This window comes from Struthio camelus, chromosome 1, assembly GCF_040807025.1.
Source record: "Struthio camelus isolate bStrCam1 chromosome 1, bStrCam1.hap1, whole genome shotgun sequence".
Classification (NCBI taxonomy): Eukaryota; Metazoa; Chordata; class Aves; order Struthioniformes; family Struthionidae; genus Struthio; species Struthio camelus.
The window spans coordinates 43,616,706-43,638,318 of NC_090942.1; the positions used below are offsets into that span (position 1 = coordinate 43,616,706).

The following is a 21,613-nucleotide window of genomic DNA, read 5'->3' on the forward strand; positions in this document are numbered from 1 at the left end:
CTAGCTCGTTGGGTCTCCCTGCAAATGAGGGGAGAACCATGCCAACACTTCACGTAAAAGAACAACTGCTTCCAAGTGTTGATAAGTAAGATTAACCTACATAACCCTGTCTTTGGCCTTGAACATTAAAGACGAATTCAACTTGAAAACCAATTAAAATGCAAAGCAGTCTATACACTTTGGGACTACAGAACTACATATGCATTTAATTGAAAAAAAAATTAAATGAAAAGCACAATTATTTCTTCAGACACTACTAGGGATTTGTTGGTTGTCTCTATAAAAATCATAATTCACTACCCGATAAATAAAACACATTTCAACAAGAACTGAAGAATTGAATTGTTCAATTCCCCATGAAGAGACTAAAACATTTAAGGTTTATTAAGGGTTATTAAGGGTCTCTAATACTAACAAAACCAAATTCTTAACAGGGGGAAAAAAAGTCATAGAAACAAAGGATGAAGGAGGACTACCTGGATTATGAAGTATGACTCCCCTTTTTCTTCATTAGCTACGGTGATAGATATTAGTTCTATCACTACTAGCATCCAAAATGAGCCAGGACCCATTCTCAGCTGGCACAACAAAGTTCACATTTAACAAAGCTTAACTTTTTTTTTCCCCCCCAATAGGGTGCCCTAATTTATTCTGCCTTTTGAGAATGGTTGTGGGCTTGCGCTTTCCCCCAAGTGACGCCCAGGCACAGCCAATAGGCAGAAATCACAACCATGCCATGCGAGTAGGCATGAGTATAGCACTTTAGGACATCTTAACCTTCTGTTCTGATCCTATCTACTTCAGTAGTAATAACATAGTTCTTAGGGATAACAATACTCCAGTGCACAGTATGTCACAGATACACAAAATAAGGTTTCCACTGAAGCAGTTTTTTTGAAAACATGTATTTGCTGCAATATAATTATGCTGGTTTGTAAAGCCATTTTGTTTGTCTGTCTCTTAGAAGGAACTCGCAGGAACTCTTTCTATTCCCCCCACCCCGTCAATAGACTATTAAAAATGAGAGGTATTCAAGACTTTTGCTGCTGAAACTGCCTTTTATGGGGTTATCATTTCTAAAGTAGAAGAAATACTACTGGACAGGCAGGTGGAACTGGAAATTTCAGTTTTGTCATTGACTGCTTCTAACCTACATGTGAAGAGCATGGAAAATGTTGGGCTACAATAGTTAACTGCAAGGTAAGGCTTCAGAAAAACCTCCGACTGAGATAAAAGCCCAGAAATTGAAAACTTAATTAAAAAAAATACACACGCACATTTAAGAGTGGAATTAGTCTCTTCAGAGCTGACCTTTAAGCTCAGCTGGCTTTAAAATAATAAGAAACACACCACAAAACCACAAGCAACTGTCTGTTTTCAGGAATGTTTCTAAGAGTAGCAACATTCCGGTTTACACAGACAAAGAGTGCCTCAAACTGATCAAAAGGGGTTCTGAACTTTTAAAACACTCTGTTGAACATGAGGTTTTCTCTTGTTTAGACAAAAACATTTTTATCAGTTTTAAGAGTCAATATGATATCCACTGTAAAAAATATGAAAACAAGTTGCCTTGCTGTGAAGTTCTGCACGCGTGTGGATCTCCAGCAGGTGATTAGGTTTCTTTTTTATTTTTTCCTCTTGGTTTTGACGCAGCTGGGGCACAGTCAGTATGTCATTCTATTATCAGACCCCTTAGTAATGATGGTGTAGAAGATAAAGACCAACATCTGGCCACTTACACGAACATTTTGCAGTATACAGACTCCAAACAAGAGCTACTTTGCATGTCAGATACAAATACTGTGACAGCTGGGGACCAAGAGCACTCTTCAGCTTTGCTTAAAACAAATCTACAGCTAATTCCCATTTTCTACCCTTCCCTATTTGAGCTTCAAATTCATATTATAATATCAGATTCTGAGCCAAGTATAAAACTTGATAATTTTTCCATGCTGTTCTATACAGGACACTGTCACATTTTAATGACAAAATAAAAATCTAGATGTCTTTATAGTTTCTTGTTGCATCTAGTCCTTCATGTTAATCGTCATTATTTCCTCTGACACTAAACCATAAGCTCATGATATTTTCACTCACAACACTAAGCAGAAACATAACGTACCTTTTTCATAGAAGGAACTGCAGAGAAAGTGGTTTCTGCTTGTGTAAGGAAGCCAAACTGCTTATCTCTGTTTTAAGGTTACTGCTCATTTTAACATCAGAATTTTGTTTCCAGTGATCTGTGTATTATATTGCAGTATAGCTTCACTCATTTCCTAGCGGAGTTGACGGGGGTGTTGATTCCCCCACACCCACACTAATCTGATTAGCAAGCATTTCTTCAAGTATTTTGACAACCTTGACTTAGCTATTCACTTTGAAAGTGGCCCCTTTATAAGGTGGCTAAAAACCTTCTTAGAATGATCTTACAAAACTTCAGTACCACATTAAGACATTAAGACCTATTTCAAATATTTAACTCCCATCAGGGGGTATCTTGATTGTTGTTAAGTTATCCTTGACAACTACTGTATTTCAGTTGTTCTGTTGATGGCATAGTATTCTATGTGAGTACAACTCACACCTACCTTAACCCCAGGTTAAATAGCACAATACATACAACTGCAAGATTTGTTACAAGAACTGCAGTCTGAGTATTTGCAGAACCTACCTGATACGTCAGCTTGAAAAGCAGAATCTCTGTCCTTTCTCAGACAGCTAAGGACGTGTATCATAACATCTAATGAATCATAAAAACTGTAGTTACTACAGCTAACAGCCTTCAAAATTGTGACCCACAATAAGCTGTTCCTGCAAGTGGGAATTGACCATATTCAGACATTGTACTTCAGCTGACCAGGATCAGAACAGCATAAGCCTTTTTACCCAGAAAGCACTGTTCTGATGTAACAGAGCACATCTGGATCCTCCAAACTTTCAAATCTCCTGGAATCAGGGCACAGACTTGCCAGAAAATACTGGCCTGCACAGCAACCACTTGAGGTTCAGTCTAACCTCTAATTCTTTTCATTAAGAGGAGTCTAGTCTGGCAGTTAGAAGCTTTCCCCTGTGCTGAACCCCCCAGGAGTCACTCCTGTCTACAGGGTCATACACATCATGACACATACGGCATAAGCTTCACACAAGTTCTTAATATGCAGTTCACCCTTGGAAAGGATAAGTGACAGGCATCCAAGTGGATTCCTTTCAACGGGCATTCTTGGAGGAAAACAAAATATGCTGTATCCCATTCGTACAGCTCTGGCAACACAACTCTTAGAGGTTGCATTGTATAGGTTTAGAAGGAGTTCTTAATTAAGAGCACCAATATGAAAACCCCATGCCATCACCAAGAAAAACAGACCAACCACTGGTGAGTCAACAGTTTCAGAAGCCACCTCTTCAGTAATTCTCATGTTTGCACTCCCCCTAGGCTAAAAACTTTCTCCGAGTTGTCAGTCTCATTATATACCACTCAAGTAAGGTACGTAAATATTAGCTCAAATAGATTCTCATGGGACACAGTATACAAGCTTATCATAACGCTCACAAGTCAGAATAAGTTACAAGCCTTGCCATTTCCTACGGAAAAGGACCGCCTGATCCTTTTAATAGAGATGACAGTAACTTTGATCTTAAGCAAAACGTTTGCAGGGAAACACAAGAGGTATGAGATGTCAGAGATGCTGATGAAGGAGGAGCAAAAGCCAAGTCACAACAGCATCCTCCTTAAGTCAGCAAGCTTAACAGCAAAGTCCACAGCTGCAATGGAGAACAGATCTGTATTATTGCATTCTGCCAGAGTATCAATAATAAGGCTTCTAGAAGTGTTCTGGTCCTAGCAAATAAATGGATGCTGATAACAGCCATCCTAGATGCTATATATACTGGGAGAAACAGAGCGTTACTAGTTTTGCTTGTACAGCTCATGTTTGTAGTAATTTGGCTGCAGAGAGGAAAGACTTGCTGACACAAGCACTCTGCTGCAGCTTCTCCCACACTGTTACAATAGCATGAGCTGTGCAATGCAAGGTAAGCTGCAAAGTTTACTAAGCACAGGCTTCAAGCAGAGACATTTAAAATTTGACAACAGCAGAAGAGGCAACTAGGTTGATGAGAACAAATAATAAAATAAAAAAGTGAACATATGTATTTTCCTCCAGACAGAGGTCAAAGAAACACAAAGAATGTCACTAGAGTTGCGAGCTGCTAAGACAGGCAGAACAGCAGCCAAGAACAAATACGCTACTATATACCCAAGTGAAAGATGAGAAAGGGAGGTGAGTGGAACTGAAGATAAGACTCTGATGACCTGGAGGAAAAAAAAATGGGAAAGCAAGGAAGCTGTGTGTCATGCTGTACGTCAAAAAAGGAACCCAAGAATAAAGCTAGGAGGGAGAAAAGGTATTTAAAGTGCGTGACTAGTATAATTGAAACAGTGAGTTAATGAAACAAAGCAAAAGTCTAAAAGATGGCTGCAATAGGACAACTGAGGTGGAAGTAAAGATTTTTATTTTTTAAGAAAATAAAACAGATGTAGGCTAAGTCGGGAAATTTCTGTTTACTACACCCTTAAGTGATTGTATTAAAGCCCTCACATCACTTCTCTCCAAGACTCAAGTTTCTCCTTGACCCTTGATACAGGGGGCAGAGGGTACCCAAAGAACAAAGCATTCAGTGAGGGCTTTAGGACCACAAGTTAAAACTCTGATTTCCCCACTTTTCTTCTCTCAAGACTTTTTCTAAGTTTTCATTGACATGAAACTTGCTTGTTTTAGAAATTACTTTCTGTTTCTGCTATCTGGACTGCCCTGCCTTGGAACACACAATGCAGGCTGCAGAAGATTAGTTTATATCAAGTTACAAGTAATGAAAACTCCTGCCGCTCTCTGACAAAACAAACTCTCTTCCTTCCTTCCTTCCCAGTATTCATAGACAGATGGCTAGGCAAATCCAAACATCACCTTTACCAAGGCACTAAACTATATTCTAATGACCCTAAGAGTCAAGAGCTTACTTCCAATACACTCCAAATAGGCCACTGTATTTACTTCTCTCAACATGTTTAAGAATTACGAGTCACAACAAATGGCACCCATGTTGCAAAAAGAGACAATCCAAGTTTCAAGTATAAATTAAGATAGAAATACCCAATAAAAAAGCAGTCCATGTATTAATCACCTGCAAGGAACTAATAGCAAAAAAGAAAAAAAAGAAAAACCAACCAAAAAAAAATAGTAACAAAATAAAATCAATTGTTAATACTGGAAGCGTAAGCATTCCTTTTTAAACCTCCCCCGAAAATGTCTACGATGAATAATAGTGCAAGTCTGTGTCACATGTCTCAAATTTCAACTATCACTTCTGGACACTATACGCTGAGAGTAATATCAGCTCTCTGTCACTCCAGCTTCCCCTTCCTCTGCTGTGACTGCCAGTAAGAACACTTTTGTACATACCAATTTCACAAAAGGTCAGCTGCCAGACAACATATTCAGAATTAAAAAAAAACTTAACCCATTTTCTCTAGTCTACAGTTCACGCTAACAAAACACAGTCAAGTTACCTTTTACACTGTTTACTTAAGAAAGATGCAGCAAGTCATAGCTTCCTGAAATTTAAAACAAAAGCAAAGAACAAAAGACCCAGAGGTTCAAGAGGTCTAAGCCTTCCACTCCTACTCAGCTAAACCAAGCGACCATGGTGTTAACGGCAGTTACCAGCCTGTTTTTCCAAAAGCAGACTAAACCATATAGTAGTATAGCTTTTCTGTTCGATCTTTGATAGCCTGGAACGCACAGGTTCAGGTCAGCACAGCAGTCAGTTCTGCTAACAGTTTAGATCCAGAAGAAATGTATTAGACAAAAAGACAGGATTTTTAACTGTTCACAGCATAAGAGCAGACAAGATGCTAAGAATTACAGAGCCATAAAGAACTCTTGCATTTGTAATAAGAAGAAGGAGGACTTCACAACATGTTATACAGAAAAATAACTAAAGGAGTTCAAAAATATATCCTTGGAAAGGAACTAAGAAGAACTGCAATGAAGGAAGATAAATTAGCAACACCTGCAATATATTTTTTCTGAGCTTTCTGTTGGCAGACATCTAATTTATATAGGATTTAAAGATAAGTTACCTTGTTTCTTCTCTTCAAATGAAAGACTTTCCAGCTGAAACTTGGAAGTGTTCACAGAACAGAACAACTGAATGTTAATATTTGCCTTATTCTGTTCACGTATCAATTCCTTCTGTGCTGCTTATATGACAATTAATAAAAAGAAGGTAATTTCAGTATATATACAGTAAAAGATAACACAAGGCCTTTTCATAAATGGGTGGTACTTACAAAAAGAGAAATCTGTCAAGCAAAAGCAAAAGCAGCTTCAGATAAGCAAAAAACAATTCATTTTCTGAAATGAAGTACAATTACAAAATAATAGTCAGGAATCAAACATCATTTGATAATAACACATGTTCAAAATTTTTATTCAAAAATTACACTTTGATCACTTATTAACAAAAAGTAACTATTTATATTCAGCATATGCTGCAATATACATTTTTCTAATTTATTATGATTAAAAATAGTGACAAAGTACCAAATCTTTAATCGGTCTTGTGATATAAGTCAAGCTCTGCTAGCGAAGAAAGTAGAAAGCAACAATAAGATATACAAGGACAGCTTTTTAAAGTTGACTAAACACAAATATTATGTATATAGCAAAGATACAGGAAAGAAAGAGCTAAAACTTGTTTTAATTCAGTATGAACTTACTTATTAAGACATCAAGCATTATTTATATAACCTATGATCTGAAGGGATAGTGACCAGAATAGATGCCTTTTAGAATTAAAAAAAAAAAAAAAGCCTCACTTTCTGCTTTCTGACATCAGCTCTTAGTTTACACAAAAAGAGAAAAAAATCATGTTTTTCTGTTCCAAGATGAGAACCAAATGGAGTTGATGACTGTGAAAGGAATCAATTATTAAGCTTAAAAAGGAAATATTGTTGTTATGCTTGGAGGAGAATATCAAGCACCGTTCCACTATGAACTCTGGATTTCAGCAAGCATCTTCCCTGCTTACACAGTCTGACTTCTTTAAAGTACTGACTGTAAATGGATACCAGTTAATACTTAATTCAAGTAGTTGACGCTGTACAAACCTGGTACCAGACTTCTATTTTGGAAGTTTTTCCTCCATGTTATGACAGCTTGTTGTTCTCCGTTCTGCTTTCTATCTTGATTAGCAGGAATTGAGCTTTTTAAATCAGTGTTTCTTGCCTCAGTGTGACATTTTCAAATAAGAGAACGTTCTTTCTAGTGGGAGTTTTCTAAAAATCTGGCTTAAACCTCTCCTTGTATTCAGTAGCCTTGTGTGTTATTCAAATAATCGTGTCCAACTATAGAATAGGATAGAATTTGCATTTGTTCAGAAGAGGTTGCTTTTACTTGTCAATACGATAGCCTAAGCCCATTCTTCCCCCCACTAAAAAGACTATTGATTTTTTCCATTGTTGGTATTTAAACATAGTTGTTGCATTACAATATGCTCACTCCCTTCTGCAAGGCAGCACAAGCCAGTGAGAGCTAACTTTAACTACAATTTTATTTGCAAGCTAGAATTAGAGTATTGACATTATTGTTGGACTTTTCTGTTAACAAATCTTTATAGCTAGATAAATTTCAGGCCCATAATTTGGTTTATGTAACAAAACTCAAACAAGTATCAGCTTTCTGAATGTACTCATGAAGACTACATTTTAATTAACATTGAGATTTTGACTTGATCACAAAAGAAACAGTACAAAACTGTACTCTCAGCACAGGAAATATGTATTGCTACATGAATCGTTCAGCCTCCAATAGATCATAATGGACAATCTAGGAAAATCTTTAGTGTAAATTCTGAAGCCAGAATTACTGTACTAGAATTGCAAATTCTTCTCATGTATCGTGCAGACTCAATTTAGAAATTAAAAAAAAAAGACCGACTAATTAAAGAGTCATGTTCAAAGCCTAAAATTTGCATCATAAAGACCATATGAAGTTGCTGTGCTTATCCATATAAAAGAGGCTGCAAATAATGTAAGGACTTCAGGTCACGTTTACCTCTACTGATGTGTTAAACTGAAAGCCTAGCTGAGAGAGTTTTATATTGAGGACTGGCAGCTAGCAGTTTAGAGGAAGTTACCGGCTCATAATATATTTCTAACACAATTGTTTTTATACACACAAATATATACATACACACTCACACACTTCATGCTCTACAGGTATAGCAAGTTCTTGCACTACAGCAGATACTACACGTGATGTGTCTGTGCCCTACAGTACGCATACAGATGATCATAGTCTACATCCTTCCTGCAAGTATATCACTTTCACAAAAAACTAGTCGTCCTCCACAGCGTCCGAGCTACCTGGAGGGAATAAAAGGTTATGATTATGCCCTCTTCTAAAACCATAATCTTCCAAAAATAGCTAAAGCCATGATTAGTCATATGGTGTCTAGAGTTACAAAAAAAATGAGGTAGGAAATTCCTTGCAGCAAGTTAACCACGATCTGCATAACAGATCAAGGGAGCAGAAAGATGACAACCAGGAAAATGAGAAGAGGCAGTGTAGCTGGAGTTGCAGGGAAATGTATGTAGACAGGTCATAAATCACAGGAAAAAGAAAACCATAATCCCAGAAGTTTTTCCTCAATAAAACTAACATGCAAAAGTCTTTCAACATCCCATTTACGTGGAAGAAAGAAAGGAAAAGTAGTAAAAAAAAAAAAAAAAAAAAAAAAGAAGCTACCTCAACATTGAGGGAGAAGATTCCATTACGTGTACATGCATCCACTGTTAAGAAAAGTTACACACGTCCTCTTCATTCAAAAAAAAAAAAAAAAATCCTTTCATTAGTACCATGCACACTGCTTGCACCTTAAGTATGTTAAATGTCAGCTACAGATTCACACTATCAAGCAGCACAGTCAGCTGCTCAGTCACGGTAAGTTAAACATACTCACTACTTTAAGTAAGGATTTTCTAGCCTTCCCCAATCCTCCTTCTGCCCCCTTCTTCTGCATTACCATGATTTCCATAACACTGTTTAAATTGCAAAAGAATCTGATCAGAAGGAAGGTAATCCCACAGAGAGAAGTACAGAACATTGTACGCTCTCCTCATTAGAAATAAGAATAAAAGAATGCACATCTTACAGAATTACTGATATATTTGGTGTCTGGAGAGCTGGAGAACACATAGGTTTAAGAAAAAACATCAAGAGCAATAGTATTGCTTATGATCCTTAAGTGTTGGCTAAAGGAAGATGAAAATAACTTTTTCTTTCTGATGCACAGATGTCTTTTCCCTTCCCAAAGGTTATTCCTATATTAACTTCCAATGGAGCATAATCAATCAGTTATTCAAGTGTATAGCTCACACTAGCAAATTTTAACACATATTATCAAAACTCAGATAAAACACAGTTTATTGTGCTCAGAATTAATGTATGGTGGCTGTATAACGGATGAAACTAGCCCACAGGGGCTAGTCAAACCCAAAGGCTTATAGTGCAAAGACAGTTACCAGAGCTCAGCTGACATACAATGCCTCAACACGTCACTCTCACATGAAAAGAGACAGACCTATTAAGCAATGAATTCACATCAAGTTGATGCCTCTTTCTGACCCAAGTCTACAGAAATTTTTCCCCTGCACGTCTCCCAATCATACTACCTATAGACTCATCGACAAATCACTACGCTTCAAGCATTTTATTTATTTTTAACTCTGCTTCAACTACTACAGAAGTGTTATTTCCCCTAGACTTGACTAAGCATCATGGTAATTAAACATTACTGAAATGTTTGTTAAATAGAACAACAGATGTGCCACTCGGTCTTCACTTCTTATAATTTTTGTCATGTTAATATTTTGACTTAATACCACTCACGTTTCCTACATTCATTACTATATTAGAAAAGTTCAAACTTCCCTTAGTTACCATTCCACACATCATCCTAATGTCTTTGGATACTGTATTTTATATTTACGCATGGACAATGAATTAATAAAAATCAGTATGTTTCAATTGTTTAAAGTAAACACTTTTTAATGTTATTCAGTCCACCATCAAGAACAGCAGAACAGCAACTTCAAACACTGTGGAAAAACACACTAACATTGCTATTAGTCTTTTATCCCCAAACAGCTCAAAGACTAACATGTTTTGAGGATGCTTTGTGGAAAAAGAATGGCACCTCTACCTCTTGCATTAAAGGGCTTTTATAAGGTAATCTATTTTTCAGTCTTTTGTGGAAAAATTAAACCAGAGTAACTTTACTTTTATACAAGCCAAGAACTTACACAGAACAAAAGATGATTAGTTACCAAATTATTTCATTATAAGCCAGTACATGAAACAAAGCCTCTTCCTTCTTGAGCAGGATCTAGACTGTGTACGCCCACCAATCAAGACAGACAGTCTAGACTTAATAGTTTTGCCACAACAAGCTATGGCATATACTGAAACCAGTAACAGGCTTCTACTGTACAAATTTATTATGTTTTAGCATTCTACCCTAATATTGATCTGACATCATGTTTTTGATACTCCTTTTCTTAAAGATAAAAAATTTTAAAAGGCCACTTTCACACTTCAGGAATTTTATTTATCTTTATCAGAAAAATTCTTGAGAGTTGTTTCCATCACAGAAGCTAAATGAAATGGATCATAACCCTTATATGGCCAAACATCTGCAATAAACTTAGCTATGTTGCTTTTATTACACAGGCTGTAATCAACTGCAGTAAACAGAACAAGTCTCTTGTGAGATGTTAGAACCTGTAAGAACATCTGTGAAGAAGATCTGCATCTACTTTAGATAACAAACTAAGCTAAAGTTATTTGAGTACACATTTCTAGTTCATTCACTACACTAGATATTTGTATTAATATAAAGCATTGTTATAAAGCATACTATGGGGTTGAAAGAATTCATACACACAGGTTTTCCAACAGATGCAAATATTGCCTTTCAAACTCGTAACTCCAACAGTAACAAAATTGGCACTGAGACAAAAGCAGACTCTGTTATGCTAAAATCCTCCTAGCAGTAGCACTATCAATCAGATATAAAACAGGCTAATGCAGATATATCTCAAATGCTGTTTTATAAGTTAAATTTCTTCCTCCATCACAGTTTTTATTGATGGGAACATCAGAAGATAACAATTCTAAAGACTACAGGGTAAGCGTACACCTGCTTTTTAAACCAGGTGTGAATAGTGAAAGATCAGCCTTGGAAGTATTGTCAGAATAGAACTAGGATTTCGTCTATATGTAACTTGCGTCAATAAAGTTGTCCAACATGTGAAACACACGGTACAAAGGCGACAAAAAAAAAAAAATCCATGAAGTTCTTTGCAATATCCCAAAAGCAAAATCCATCAACCAGTTTCATACAGAAGAGGTTCATATTCCTTTCTCATTTTTCCTCTATATTTACACAAGGCCTGCAACATCTTCAAAACATACAATACCTACAGGAACTTCCATTTAACACGGCAAGTTAGATGGTGAGAGACAAGGCTAAATCATCTTACCTCAAAAAGACTTCAGATTCTTTTAGAATATGTGATCATACAGCACTGTTAAAAATGCTACACAGACTTGAAAGTGCTAAACAAAATAGGTACTAACATGCGTTACAGCAAAGCAAAACCCTGAAGCTGTGAGGAACCCAAAGAAGGCTTAAGTCATGCACAAGGAAATAAAAACAAACAAAAAAACACGCAGACACACACGCGCGCGTGTGTACACACACACACACACAACCCCCTTCCTACACTTCAGATTACAGGTAAATTCAAGACAATCCTTCACCCTCAAAATACTAAATGAGAGATTTCAAAATATTTGACTGGATTCTCAACCTTCAAGCCTGGAACTTGTCTCAAGAACAATATAAAGATACCACATTCAGTACCAATTATTTTTTGTATTTCCCACAGGTCTGAAAACTCCAGGAGCTAGATTGCTAAATCATTCTCCTCACTAAGTGCAGAAAGAAAGAAAGAAAGAAAAAAAACAGCAGCTGAATTTTCTGCAACCATAAAAGGCTTTTATTTTCTAGTACCATCTCATATCAAAAGAGGAGATAACATTCATGTGATTTTGAAACGTTTAGTATTGTTCAAACTTCTTCAAAGGATGCTAGTGGCATTTTCTAGGTGACGTCAATTCAAGCTTTTAAGTTCTCAAAGATCCCTTTTAAAGGTTTGACCTTCCTGCTACCCAGGGACTGCATCTGCTTTGTAGTTCATTAAGTCTGATGAAAAACACAGACTAAAAGCATACATGTTCTGACCTATTCAAAAGGAACCTATTTCACAAGAAGATACAAATAAGCCTGCAATGGATAATTTGAAATAACCTGCAGAAATAGTGAAAAGTGAAACTTGCCCCAGCAGTCTTAACCATGAAACCTGGTGGAACGATAAGGGACTGAGAGTCATTTTGCAGACACCGGACACACTGTACTCAAGAGCCCCTCCTTGCTATGCAAAGTTATACATTTTACGTGCGATTTACGGTCTTGATTACAAGAAACCAGACTCTCTTGGAAAACAAATACTATGAAAGACCTACAATTCATGGTTAGAAAATCAACATGGATATTCTAAATTGTTGCTGAGAGGCAAGCTTGATCTCTGTGTATTAACAAGGAAAACATTAATCACAGAAAAGGATTAGCATCGCTTGATCTGAGAGCTTTAGTGAAGCCATTTGCAAAAAACATGGCTTCCGCTTACAAAACAAAAAACCAAGAAGAATATGTATATTAGTAAGCCATACCTAGGTCAAGAAGCCACAAGAACACATCAAAGATTTATAAAATATCTTTTATAGCAAAGCAAAAGATGCTTGACTCACTACAAGAGGACAACCTCAGTCTTCCAGGAGCTGTCCAGGAATTGGTCTGAGAGGAAAAGGCATTTCAAATTTAACAGGGGAAAAAAATAAAAATAAAAATGTAGAGATACAGCAGGTGGAGGCCGAAGCAAAATAAATAAATCAGATTTTGACTGAATTGAGCTCTAATAATGAACAACTAAAGCGCAGAATAACTTGCTGTGACAAAACATGAAACTCTTTGCTTAAAGCTACATAGCATAGCTTTTTAAATTGCAGCTATAAAAAAATATTTATTTTAGCATCAAAATTGGCTTAGAAAGTTCCTCCCATGCTCTGTGAAGCTCCTGTTTCCACTCTCCTTGCCACACTTCACCATCCTTTCCACTGTGCCAACAATCAGCTGGCGGTGCTGTTCAACAGGCTCATACTTAAATGATCCTATCTGGGAATTTTTTTTTGTTTTGTTTTTTGGGGTTTTGTTGTTGTTGTTGTTTTTTAATCCCCTTTGAGGAAAAAAAGGAATAGAATGGAATAAAGGAATTTCTTAAGACATTTAGCCAAAGGAAATATATAATGTAGTTACATCTTACACAGCTAATTTGCCTGCAGAAATTACAATCTTTGGTAAGTCTATGCTATACTGAAGGCCAAACTGACATAGTCTTTCTTTGTACAGAAATTCTATGTCCCTGTAAGAACATTATTGATGTAAGCAAGTTTTAAATGTATTAATTAAATCAAAGGACAGATGAATTTAAAAAAAGCATACACACATGCCCCTACTCAGGGGAAAAGAAGCCTACTTCCTAAAGTGTTTGGTTGACTTCATAGGCTCCTTTCACTAGAAAGTAATCAAAGTCCTAAACAATTTCCCCAGATATCCTTAACATCACACAACAACTTTCCTAACAGCTACGCTTAGTTTAGCTTCCATTTGTAAGGTACAGAATAAACAGTTAATAAAAGCACACATACAAAAGCAGCTTCACTTTCAATAGTCCAAGTGTGGGTGTCAATACAGACAAGGAGCAGAAACAACCGCCATCTCCCTACACAAGAAGCACTGCGCCCTGTCTATATGTCTAGAGCTATGCTAATGGTAAATTATTTAAGAGACAGAGACAAGCAATGAATTCAAACAAAGGAGTTACTTCATGTTGATGCTCTACATGTGAGCGTGAGGGGAAGAAAGTTACATGGTTCAAACTCAGAGTCTGGTGTCCAAGTAATATACATCACATTATATACATTACATGTTTGTTTCAACCAAAACATTTTGTACCTTTATATTAGATATTGGATTATGCTATTCTAACTGGATATTTAAACTGGCTCAGTTCTCTGCAAGCCACACATAAGCTTAGTCTTGTGATTGCTTTCCACTGGAAAAAAAATATTGGAAGACGTTACAAGAGTTCTCAATTATGCAAGACGATCTCCTCACACCAAAAGCCTCATAATGGAGCCTTTTTCAGACAAAGCTAACATCAGGCAAATAAGGAAACTAGAGATCTTCTAGAGCCATTTGTTTTAAGGCTGTAGTCATTCTTTTGGAAAAGTTCTCCAGTGACAATGGTAAACCTATTCTCCTGGTACAGTGAGGCACAGTTTTTGACTCCCATAGTTGACAAACAACGAACTGTAGTTTATGCAAACTCACTGCTATAATGTCTAGATAATATCCTAGCTATTCCTTCCATGGTTAAGAACAGTTATTTGCTTTATGAAGTGTAAAGGTTAACAGGTCATAGCCAAAGCTCTACTTTGGACAAACTGCCCCATTCTACTCCTTTCTAGGGCACCAGCACCCACCAGGCAAAGAATGAGACTCCTACTAGACTCTTCCTCCCTTCTTTGCTCCACGTATCCTTAACTCTCCACCTGTATTTTACAGTATTTAGACCATCTGCAACACTATGTAACATGTGCTCTCATGCTATGCCCTGTGGGCAAAAAAAAAAGCAGCGACCCATAAGCAGGTTATTTACATCAGTCAGAATTTAATATCCGGCAGGGGAGGTTATTTAGTATGAAAAAGGTTTTATCTGTCACTACGTATCCTCAAACTGACCAATCTCTTCTTTATCTCATAACCAAACAAGGACAACTAAGCTGTCTAGTAAACATACGTTGGTTTTTTTAGTACCATTTGAGGAGTATTTAATCACAGCTTCATAGCACTACCATACATTTTTTAAACAGGCAAAGAATGTACAAACATACCGTTTGAATTTGTTAACCAAGAATGCATGAGATCAGTCAGTGCAACACTTGAGCAAACCTTACACATGTTTTACCTAGTGAAGTACTCTTGTCTATAAATGCATTGACTAAATCTCTTGCCAATAATAATAAAAAAAATGCCTGGAAAGAAAAATTTCAAGCAAAAAATTCCCGCATCTCAGCAAAATAAGTTTGCTAGATACTTGGCAAATGTGTTTCATGATCCTCAAAATTACATTTCTCCACTAGAATGCAGCCAAAAATCTTCAATAATTTAGAAATTAGAGAGATGGTAACTGAACTGACAACTTATCACACTGTTCTCATACCAGCAATATACTGTTCTTTCTGCTTAACATAGTTTGGTTATAAGCAATAAACTCTGTTCATCTTAACTCTCCAAATTGTCTGTAAAAAAAATACAATACCTAAAGAACATGTTTTTGAGGAACAAGCAGAACATATGCCAACCGCTGAGATAAAACCCTCTGTGAGGGCTTAGAAAAAGGCCTACAGTGCACAAGACAAACCTAGTTTGGTAATGTCATCTCTGTCCTTTGGAAAGTCAAGTCTTTCATTTACAGGTGTTAATTTGTTACTTTTGGAAGTAACAGGGAGAGGGAAGAAGAGGTGAGAAATCTTATTTAATTTATAAAAGCTAGAAATCTTCTTTAAATTATCAAAGCTATTCCTGAGAAAAGTATGTTCGACTTGCAATAAATTTCGGACCACAGCCACGTGCCCTCAGGTTCCTGGACCACCAGCTTACTGTGGGCTTCAAATAGATCAGTATTAAAATCAACCTATTTTCTTCTGATGCATAATTCCTTAAATAGCTAAAAACTTTCAATAATCCAAAAATTCACCTGCGATATACAAAACAATGTTTCCATAAGTTGTGTAGCAATACTTAATTTGATTGAAATGTTTCTTTCATGCATTTAAATGACCAGCAATATAGCTGTACTCTCAAGTACAAGCCTTTCAAAAAGGCAATTTGCTGGTCCTCAAAATAACCTTCAAAATACCTGCTGACAAGAAGCCATAGTAAGAAAGAGATAACTGAAAGAAGCAAGCTGTCTTCCCTTACCTCAACAGGATATTCATAGTAACTTCTCGTGCAGTACTTCAATACAAACACTGGGTGACAGGATTACTGCACTAGTACATGTACAAATATACAGATAGCCTATAAAAGCTTATGAACTAGTCCAAGCTTAAATGCAACAGGAACAATTTAAAATGAAACACAAAGAAGGGAAACGGCTGAGTGTAGAAAGAGGACGATCAAATATGCACTCTCTGGTATGGCTTCAACATCATTGAATCCTTAAGAACTTTTTCAGAGTGACAGATTAACATCTTCATCAGATAAAGGATCATCAACACTGCAGAATGCAGTGAGAGAAAAAAAAAACAACTAAAACTCACATTTCCACCTAGAAGTGGGAAGAAAATAGGGTTTATCTATTCATCTCCTAACACCAGAGGTCCAAGCTACTTCCTCACAACCAAGATCTCCCTTCTCAAATGCCTCTTACCATCTGTCAAACATTTTTAGCTTTTCTCAAGAGGCTTTTTATGCTAATATACACATTACATCTGCAACAGATTTCCCTGTTGCAGAGTACAGATGGAATAAAACGTTTTGTTTTAAAACAAACATAGCAAAATACTGCAGTGAACTTAAACTGTACAATCCAGAACCAGCTCCTCTGAACAGAACGCTTCTGACTAATGTATTTGCTGCTAATCAGTGCCCTGCTACAAGCACTGTTTCCCAAACATCACTTACGTTTTACCGGATTCAACATTGCATATATACCTTCCTTCTAAAGGTCAGTGTCAGTCCTCAAAACATTAAGCTCCACCAAGTCTCTCTACTATAGTATGAAATTACAAAAATGAGTCAACTAAGACCAAATTACTGGAAAAGCATGTAACTTGCCTTTATCACAAGCTGGCCAAGTGTTGGTTTTAGATAAGGCTATCTTTTCTGCTTCTACTGCATTTTAACTGATGTAATTTTTCAAGCAGAGGAACCATTTCCCTGACCAGAAGATAATTTATAAAACCATCTCCCAGATGACAGTGATTCTTCAGGTCCAGGGTGGAAGCGAGTCCATAAAGCAGCAACAATACATTTTCTCTACTAATTCCCAAGATCATGAAAGCCAATGTTTATTTTTCAAAGTAAATAACTTATTTTTTGGACTTTTTGGTTACAAATAAGATCCTCTGCCATCTGGGAAATCTGTGAAAGCCACACTAATCTCTATAGCTGCTCACCCTTTCAACAGAAAGGGGAGGGTCACAGAGGCTTTACATTGCCACTGCTGTGAACTCTGAGCAGGATTCTTCTCTCTGTATTGGTGGAAGAGCTGTAAGGAGCTACAGTAAGGAAGGAAACTATTGATAGGCTGAAGTTTGTTAAACAGAGTATATCAGCCTTATTCAAAATACAAGATAACAACAACAGAAATCACTTGAACAAAATCCAGAAAGAGCCCTCTAACATGAATCATAAAGTCTTTCGGAAAAAATTGTTTTTACATCAAGACTGCACTCATGGGCTCTTAAAATACACATATTTCTGAGCTATTTTACCATCAATTACATATGTCTTGCAATAAAAGTTAACTGAAAAGGCTAACAAAATTAAAAAGTTGTATTGATTCGATAACATCAGTATGACCACAAAATGGGAGAGGGGAAAAATAACAGTTCACTCACTAAAGAATCTTCCTCACCAACTCACCAAAACAGCCTAGGTAAAGGACTAGAAGCTTAAAACTATGCTGTTTCACTTCCTGTAATCATAGGGACTGCACAAATACACATCTCAAACAGGTTTCAGCTACTTCTCCCCTCCTCCTCAACAGCACATCTGCCACAGAAGCAAGAACTTCATTAACTGCAAACTATATTAGAATCCGCAATCTACCTGAACAAGATTCCCATATTAAGCTTTTGGGGACAGTATTATCAACTTTTGTGCTTGTTCTACTTGTATTATGGTGCAAGCAACTGCCCCATTCTACTCCTTTCTAGGGCACCAGCACCAGCACCCACCAGGCAAAGAATGAGACATTTTGCCAGGAAGAACATCCTGTTTCCCAGAAAACAGCTCATACTGTTTCACTACCGAAAACCTTTTTCCCCATCTTCTTTTATGATTCTCTGGCTTGTTTAACACTAAAAGTTGCTGTACTGCTTTTATCACAAACCTGACAACATTACAGTTTGGTTCTTACAAAAAAGAAAACAAAAAAATTCTGCTTAGTCACATGGGGAAGTTTCAGCTACATGATGGCATGTATTTTCTAAATATAAGTCTATTTTGTTTGGAAACAGTAGCCAAAGAGTCTAACGTGAGATAACATTTTTGACAGGCAGCCTAAAAATGAAAGAAATCCATGGCATGGGGAGGGAGCGGGGAGAATAAATCCTAAGACTCTCCTTCAAGCTTCACAAAACAAAGTCAGGTGGGGGTGGGAGGGGTGGGTGGTGTAACAGTCATCATTGAAGAGATAAAAGCCAAATAACTGATTTGGCAGTTTACTGAACCTTGTCTGAAGTGATCTGCACAAAAATTTATTGTAAAGAGACAGAGATGGAATACCACTTCACAGAATATAAAATATGCATAGTTTCTTATACTAGGAAGTCGTACAAGCATTTCTTTGAGAACATATGAGCAGACAAAAGATAAACAGTACATTTATAAGCACTGTATCCCCTAAGAGCCTTCTTGACGATTTCACCAGAGCATTTATAGCCACTAAAAGGTTTATTGCAAGTAATTCGATATAGAGCAATCATCAGTAAACTTTATTTCCCAAAGTCTTTTCCCATTGATTTTAGCATTTTAATTCCCTTTAGCTCTGCAAAATGACAATATGAAGTAATGAAAGAATAGGAGCACATCAGTCTGACTTCTTTTCCTGATTCAATTCCCACTAAAGTAAACAGGAGTTAGAGTATGCCCTTGAAATACATCTACTGACCCAATAGCTAAGCAGAACTTATGACACAGAACTTTTCAAATCCTTCCCTCTGTTGCTCAGCCTGACGTCAGGTAGAAGCAACATCATCTTCTCAAGGAAGTCAAAACCTACTTTGCCATGTCAAAACAAAGACAAAAAAGGTGCCAGGAATCCTTTATGCAACAATGAATAAGAAACGCAAAAGTTCATCATTTTTTCCCGCAACGTCAGGAAATTCTACTTCATATTGTGAAGGCTAACAAGCTTATACATTTATGACACTTAATCCAGAGTTTCAAGTACCCTAGAAGTCCGTGTGTCCTTCAAGAGTTGTGGGCAGAAATATGACCTGGATAGACTTTTTCTGAAGTGTCAGTTTTTAATTTGACAGGAATGCGTGTTTAGAAGGAGCTCTTTCCCTGATCCATGATCGAAGTAGGAAAAAGAGAGAGAGATCAATTCACTTCTAGATCTAAGTTATATCAGTCTGAACAACTCCCTTTATTTACAGCAGCTTCACAACTCTACAATAACAGAAAAGTTACAGCAAAGGCAAGACTAGCGACTCCAACCACATATCTCTGTCATCTTAGAGAATTTCAGTATTTGAAACAAACAGTTAATGCTGTTAATTAGCATGTGGAAAGTATGGCTACATGGTAGTAAGTTCACAGAACAGATTATTTCAAAGGTTAGGAGTTTTGATAAAAGTCAGCGCATGGCTGAAACAATAAACATCCTAAGAAGCTTGTGGGGAATTCTAAAAAGTTCCTTTCTAAGATACTAAGCATCTGTCAACCGAAATCATATGATTTCCCCCCCATAAGACCAGTAGTTAAGGATATCAACACTAAACATCCACTAACTGAAGAACAGAGGTGATAAAGACAAGAGACATCTGCTACTGCTCATAACGTTTGCTATGGAAGAACAACTTTTGCTCAACTCCTGTCTTTCCAAAACTGTGAAAATTAGGTAGACATTAAATAAGCATCAGCAGGGACTCAACTGCATAATATTTAATGCATCAAGCACTGATTTCTACTATATTTCCCGCGATTAAATTGAAATAACTAACACTAAGAAAACTTCCAGATGAAAAATAAGCTTTAAAAGACTTCCTGTTCTCAGACCCAAAACGGACAAGCAGCAAAATCTCACATTAGAAACATCTTCAATCACACACATGGATTAATGGTTTTCCTGGTCCTTTGAGACACTGAGTTCTACACAGCATCTCTAACAAATATGATTTAGGAAGACTATATTTCAAGCAAACGTTTGCGGCTTATAGGAATTGACATCGAGTATGTTGAACAAAATGTGGCTAGGCAACTTTTGAGGGCGCTCTGTTTGGAAGCGAGCCATCTATAAGGCCTGCTCATAAAAGACACAGAAGAACGGCTGGCAGCAGTAAGGCACCAGTTACAATAACAAGGATTTAGGCTCTGTTCCCCAGGGCACTGCCCAACGAGATTATTTTCGCAGTGCGAGTGGAAGAAGATTACTCACAATCAAAGGAGCGAATTTTTAACTGCACTTGGTACTTAACAGCTTTCAAGTTGTGCTTTGTGGACCCTTGGGGGTTGAAGGGGCAAGGGCAGTAATTAACACAATGTCTGTCATGAAGTAGGCTTAAATGTCCTCAAGCACGATGAACGCCTTGACTACAAAGCGGGACCGGCCCGAACTAAAAGGAAGTTTTGAAACGCCGCTACGCCTTGGCAGCGCGATGACAGCGGGCACGCTAAATCACCGCTTTTGGCTTTCGGCACGCCACCGGTCCCGACTTCAAGCAGGCAAACCGAAGGCGGGCGGACCCGAAGCCCTACGCCAGACACCGAGCGGCTCCCAGCGCGCTCCAGAAGCGGGGCACGGCCGCCACAGCGGCGCCCCGCCGCGACGCGCCGCCCCGCCCCGCACCGCCAGCAGCGGTACGGATGACAGCAGCCCCGCCGCCCCGCGGGGCTCCGGGCTACTGAGAGCCGCCGCTGCCCTCCCGCCGCGCCGCGCCGCTGTCCCGGGCGAGACGCGGAGGCGCCCCCAGATGGGGATGAGGACGCAGCCCCGCAGCTGGGCTCTCACCTCGGTGCCGGCGGGGAGGCGCGGCGCCTGGCGGAGGCCGCTGCCGGCCGGGAGCGCTCCCCTCGCCGCCGCCGCCGCCGCCGCGCTCCGCCCGCGGCGCCCGACCTCGCTCGCTCGCTCGCTCGCTCGCTCGCTGGTTGGCGCACGCGCAGGCTCTCCCGCCCCGTCGCCGCTTGATTCTCTCATCGGCCGCAGCGCCGCCTCCAGGAGCCCGCCGGGCGCAGGCGCGCGCCGCCCCGTCACGTGCCTCGCCAGCATGTGCACCGCCCCCGCCGCTGGGGGGTCGCGAGCGCCTCGCGCGCCGCGGCTTCGCCTGCCCGCGGCGCGGACCGTCCCCCCGCCGCCGCCCCGCCCCCTGACCCTGCCCGTTAGCTCGCTCCCCCCCGCCGCCCCGCCCCCTCGCCC

At 38.5% G+C, this 21,613-nt stretch overlaps 1 protein-coding gene across 8 annotated transcripts in view; it reads right to left on the bottom strand.

Moving 5' to 3' along the window:
- Window positions 1–21,401, bottom strand: part of OSBPL8 (oxysterol binding protein like 8) — a 100,471-nt gene extending 79,070 nt beyond the window's left edge. For 2 of the 8 annotated variants that reach the window (XM_068936005.1, XM_068935993.1), the window contains exon 1: window positions 21,209–21,401. In XM_068936005.1, the coding sequence (XP_068792106.1) occupies window positions 21,209–21,394 (186 nt within the window). In that variant the 5' untranslated portion in view covers window positions 21,395–21,401. The remainder of the gene's footprint in view (window positions 1–21,208) is intronic. The other 6 variants (XM_068936072.1, XM_068936013.1, XM_068936028.1 and 3 more) reach the window with 5 other exon arrangements.
- Between the last annotated feature and the right edge of the window lie 212 nt (window positions 21,402–21,613).